The sequence below is a fragment of the Aplidium turbinatum genome, chromosome 13, assembly GCF_918807975.1.
Source record: "Aplidium turbinatum chromosome 13, kaAplTurb1.1, whole genome shotgun sequence".
Taxonomy (NCBI): Eukaryota; Metazoa; Chordata; class Ascidiacea; order Aplousobranchia; family Polyclinidae; genus Aplidium; species Aplidium turbinatum.
Genome location: NC_137484.1, coordinates 9,538,384 through 9,543,918, shown reverse-complemented (window position 1 = coordinate 9,543,918; position 5,535 = coordinate 9,538,384). Strand labels below are relative to the sequence as shown.

Genomic DNA, 5,535 nt, shown 5'->3' with positions numbered 1-5,535 from the left:
TCTTATTTCCCGATGTTTAAATCAAGTACGGGACTCGCCTATGATGTGAATTTTATAGCATAATATTTTACTGTTTACTGTTTATATGTTCAGTTTCGATCTACAACGGTAGAATTTTCAATTGTTGGGTTTCTCCCTGTGCTGTTCCGTGCGCCACAAATTAGTCGGTAAGAATTCATTAGGCCTATAATTCGTCATCTGTAATTCCGCATTAGGCCTAATTCGTAAGTTTTGTTTGCTAATCGTTGTTTTGCTGTGTTGTCACAGAAACCTTCTTCTTCACTTCACCGTCGCTTGTTCGTTGTCGTAGCTGTCGTTGTCGTCGACAGCTGAATACAATAACCGTCACTCTGTGTGCGTGTTCGTACGTTACATAGAAGCGTTTCGACTATTGTGGACAGTCCTCGGAGTTGCAGCACTCAAGTCCCGAAGGTTTGCCGTAGGCTTAATTGTTTCTACATTTGTTTATTTATGATGAGCGTCCAAGGCAGTAGTCCACTCGAGGATGCTTCTGCAGCCAAGCAAGCTGAGTTCGATGGGGCCGCAAAAAATTTGCAGCAGTCCTATCTGCATGGAGAGCGGCTAATGCTTCATCCTAGTACTAAGTTGGAGGCATTCCGTTCCTACTGCTCCGAAGTGGACCGAAAATATCAGGAAGTTGTCAATATGATTGGAGATGATAGGGAAACCGAACGCTCCCTAATAAAAGAAAATAAGGTCGAGTTTGACACTCGTTGCAAGGAGTGGCTGGAAAGAACAGCCAACTTGCCTTTGCCATCTACGTCTTACAAGAAGCCTAGTTCCTCACATCGTTCCGTGAGCCTACGCTCTGGAAGCACCAGCTCGCGAGCAAGCTCAAAGCAACGTGAAGTACTGATCCAACTGAAACTGGCTCAGCGGGAAAAGCTTCATATTCAAGAAGAAGCTCGGATAGAAGCAGAGAGGAAGAAAGAAGAAGCTGAGAGGAAGAAAGAAGAAGCTCGGATAGAAGCTGAGAGGAAGAAAGAAGAAGCTGAGAGGAAGAAAGAAGAAGCTCGGATAGAAGCTGAGAGGAAGAGCAGGCAAGCTGACCACAAGATTGAAATGTTACAATTGGAATTGCAATCTCGGGCAGAGGCGATGAGTGACGCTGATCCATCTTACGTTACTGTCGATGAAACTGGATTCACGTCACCTGGTCTACCAAACAGCAAGGCGAATGTTTCCCCCCGTTTGACAAAGAGATCCTCTGTGCAATTTCAAGAGACATCTTCTCCTGTCCTTTCATCTCCTTATGCTACTCATGATACTAAAGCTAACAAGCCTAATTCTACGTTCCCTGCAGCACGCTCGACTCCTCAAGTAAATATTAGTTCGCCAAGTTTGGCTTGGCAACCGAAAACAATTAAACGTGACTCGTATGGACCAGATTACCAACCTGTGTCCCATGTCGGTGAACAACCAGGGTGCTCCTATCAGCAGCCCCAACTACCAAGTAGACATTTCTCTTATAGTGACGAACGTTTCTTACCACGACCAGAAATACTTTCATTTAAGGGTGACCCCTTAACTTACCAAAATTTTGTGCGGACGTTTGACGCACAGATCGTTCCGCTGGTACATAACGATCAAAGGAAGTTGGTCTATTTGTTACAACATTGTCATAGTGACGTAAAGCGTTCAATAGAACACCTTGTGAAGAAACCCGATGGCTATGAGCTGGCAAGGAAGAAGTTGTACCTGGAGTATGGCCAGCCCCATATCATCGCAAATGCAGCAGAGCAAAAACTGAAGAGGATGCCAAAGGTTGGGCATAACGATCCTCAAGGCTTAAAGGATCTAGCCAATGCCATGGATGTGTGTCTCTCAACCCTGGATGACATTAATGAGTTTGCTGGACTGAATTCTCTGGACACAATGATGGTAATGATTGAGAAGTTGCCATTCCGTATGCAAGAGGCATGGGCAGAGAGATCGGTTATGGTTCTGCACAACACAAGCCGTGAAGCAGGATTCAGAGATCTTGCAGAATTTGTTGGCATGCGAGCAGAGATCCAGAACTCCCTGTACGGAAGTAGGATTCATAAGGCGAAGGAAACTCACCAGACCCTGGCAAAGAAACCCAGTCGGAAGGATCGAGTCTCAGCATTTAACACGGACGTTCCTCCGCTCAAAGGTATATCAAAGCCACCTTTCAGCAATGTTTGTCTATGTTGTAAACGCAAGTCGCACAAGCTTGTTGATTGTGACGAGTTTAAAAACATGATGTACAAACAGCGTAGACAACTCGTTTACGATGCACACTTATGTTATAAGTGCCTGACTAGCACAAAGCATCAAACTCGCGACTGTAAAGTTGACAGCACATGTACCATTGAAGGGTGCAAGGGACGTTTCCATCATACCTTGCTCCACAACCCTAATCCAACTAATTCATCTCAGCCACGCAGTGATGAAGAACAAAGGGGAGTTCTTTCCTGTTCAGTAACGGAACCGCGGCCGCCAGATAAAGACGTGGGTGTCTGCAAGGCCTACCTGTGCATTGTGCCAGTAAAGGTTAGATACAATGGCAATGAAGTTTTGACTTACGCGTTCCTCGATCAAGGTTCTACAGCAACCTTTTGCGCTAACAAATTGATAGACGTTTTGAATATCACTGGAGATAAAAGAGAGATCTCACTACAGACTCTTTCTAACACGTCTAAAATATATGATGGAATATCTGTAAGCTTGTCTGTGTCCTCCCTAGATGACAGACGAAAGTTTGAGCTGTCTGGAGTCCTGTCAATTGATGAAATTCCGACTACTCCAAATGCCATTCCGAGTCAAGAGGAACTGTCTGGACTACCCCACCTAGATGATCTGGAATTTCCCTGTGTGAAGGGTGGAAGTGTGACACTGTTGATCGGTGTCGACAACCCAGAAGTGTTTTGCATTCAACGTTCACGGAAGGGATCACGTGATCAGCCGATCGCTATAAAAACCCCGTTGGGTTGGTCCTTGTTGGGCCCATCTCTGTCACCAACTTCCTCTTCGTCTTTTCAAGTTAACTTTGCTCAATCGAGAGACATTGCCATTGAGCAACAAATCGAGTGTTTATGGAAAATGGACTTTGGAGATGAAAAAGCAGTACTTGACATGCCCAACTCACGTGAAGATAGAATGGCATATGGCATGATGACAAAATCAGTCAAGCAGATTGATGGAAAGTATCAACTCCCATTACCTGAGAGACCCCTGACCCGCAGAAGTATTTTGTCTGCGACGAGCTCGCTATATGACCCCCTGGGGTTTGTTGCTCCAGTGACCTTGAAACCAAAGTTGTTGTTGCAAGATTTGTGCAAGCAAGGTCTCGGTTGGGATGACCCAATTTCGGCGTCTGAAGTGGACACTTGGAATGAATGGATAAATCAGCTACACCAGCTTCACGACATACGTCTGCCTCGTTGTTTCAAACCTCCCCACTTTGGCGTGGTAACGGAGCATGAACTTCACTATTTTGCCGACGCTTCGTCTGTGGCATATGGAGCTGTGTCCTACCTCCGTCTTGTTGATGATGAAGGAAGGATTCACTGTGCATTTCTGATGGGAAAGTCCCGCTTAGCCCCACTGAAAACAGTTTCCATTCCAAGGCTGGAACTCACTGCTGCTGTTATGGCCGTGAGGTTAGATAAAATAGTGAGAAAAGAATTGAACCTACCCAATTGCACATCAAGATTTTGGACAGACTCGAGCGCTGTCTTACAAAGTATTTGTAATGCAAGGAAAAGATTCCCTACATTTGTTGCCAATCGATTGTCCACGATTGAACAAAATACAGACCTTTTGAAGTGGAGACACGTGCCTTCAAAGTTAAACCCTGCCGATTGCGCGTCCCGTGGCATGAATGCGAGCACGCTGATTAGCTCCAGCTTCTGGTTGTCTGGCCCAACGTTTTTGTGGGAAGCCGAAGAAAAATGGCCAGAGTCTCCAATAAAACTACCTGATCTTCCAGCAGAGTTTGCGCCCGTCAAGAAACAACGAGTTTACGTGAGTGCCGCTTCAGAGACTTCTTGTTCAACTGACCGATTGATTCAACGATATTCCAAGCTGATACGCTTGAAGAAAGCAACAGCGTGGTTGATGCGCTACAAAGAGTTCCTCATGATGAAGACTCGACCCTCGGTTTGCCAAGCTCCACTTAATCGATCTCCCATCACAGTCCGCGAATTGAAGCTTGCTGAAGTGGAACTGATTAAATATGTGCAAAGAAGTCGCTTTGGACAGGTGCTAAACGTATTATCTGGAGGTGCCATGCTAACTAAAAGGACATTCTCACGATCCATGGTTAAATTGAACCCTATATTGGTTGATGGGGTCATTCGGGTTGGCGGCCGTTTGGAGCGAGCACCAATCGAAGAAGACGCCAAGCACCCGATCGTGTTACCTTATGACTCTCACCTTACAGATCTTGTGATTACAAGTCACCATGCTCAAGTGGGCCATTCTGGTATGACCCATACATGGGCATCTCTTCGACAAACATACTGGATTCTGAAGGGAGGCGTCGCCGTTAGACGTGTCCTCGGGAAGTGCTTGCTCTGTAAAAAAAGGAATGCACAAGTTGGCAAACAATTTATGGCTGATTTGCCATCTGGAAGACTCCAACCCGATAAGCCTCCGTTTTCTCATGTCGGTGTCGACTATTTTGGACCCTTTATGGTGAAGCAAGGCCGCAGTTCACTCAAACGTTATGGCTGCGTATTCACGTGCATGTCAATTAGAGCTATCCACATTGAAGTTACCCACACCATGTCTACTGACTCGTTTATTGATGCCCTTCGACGATTCATTGGTCGTCGAGGTCTCCCAACCGACATTTATAGTGACAACGGATCGAATTTTGTCGGTGCTGAAAGAATATTGCGTGAGTCCTTACAACTGTGGAACCAACAGAAGATTAATGAATATCTGTGCCAACAAAATGTGACCTGGCATTGGAATCCGCCTACCGGCTCCCACTTCGGTGGAGCATGGGAGCGCATGATCCGTTCCATTCGAAGAATCCTAACTGCTCTAATGAAGGAGCAAACCGTTTCAGATGAAGCTCTCATTACTCTGATGGTCGAAGTGGAGTCAATCATAAATTCGCGACCCATCGTCCCTATCACCTTTGACCCACAAGATGATGTACCGTTGTCTCCCAATCACCTATTGCTGTTGAGAGAAGCACCAAACCTGCCCCCTGGACTGTTTGATAGAAAGGACTGTTATGTTCGACGCCGATGGGCCCAGGTGCAATACCTAGCCAATCAATTTTGGTTGCGCTGGACCCGTGAGTTCCTCCCATTCATCATTCAGAGACAGAAGTGGTTTCAAAGAGAGAAGAACTTTGAAAAAGATGATGTTGTCCTCCTCGTCGACGATTCCCAACCTCGTTCGAAGTGGCTGTTGGGGCGAGTGGTTGACACATACCCGGACAATAAAGGGACTGTACGCACAGTTTCGGTGAAAACTCGATACAATGTGGTCAAGAGACCAATTTCGAAACTGTGCTTGATTTTGGAAACTGCTTAA

The 5,535-nt window shown here is 45.9% G+C and overlaps 1 protein-coding gene across 1 annotated transcript; it reads left to right on the top strand.

Moving 5' to 3' along the window:
- The first annotated feature begins 474 nt into the window (after positions 1–474).
- Positions 475–5,535, top strand: LOC145781621 (uncharacterized). Its single transcript, XM_082593296.1, has one exon. It carries the CDS (start codon positions 475–477, stop codon positions 5,533–5,535), a length of 5,061 nt encoding a protein of 1,686 aa, XP_082449422.1.

Coding starts and splice junctions, on each gene's coding strand:
- LOC145781621 (XM_082593296.1), top strand. CDS start 475: ATGAGCGTCCAAGGCAGTAGTCCACTCGAGGATGCTTCTGCAGCCAAG.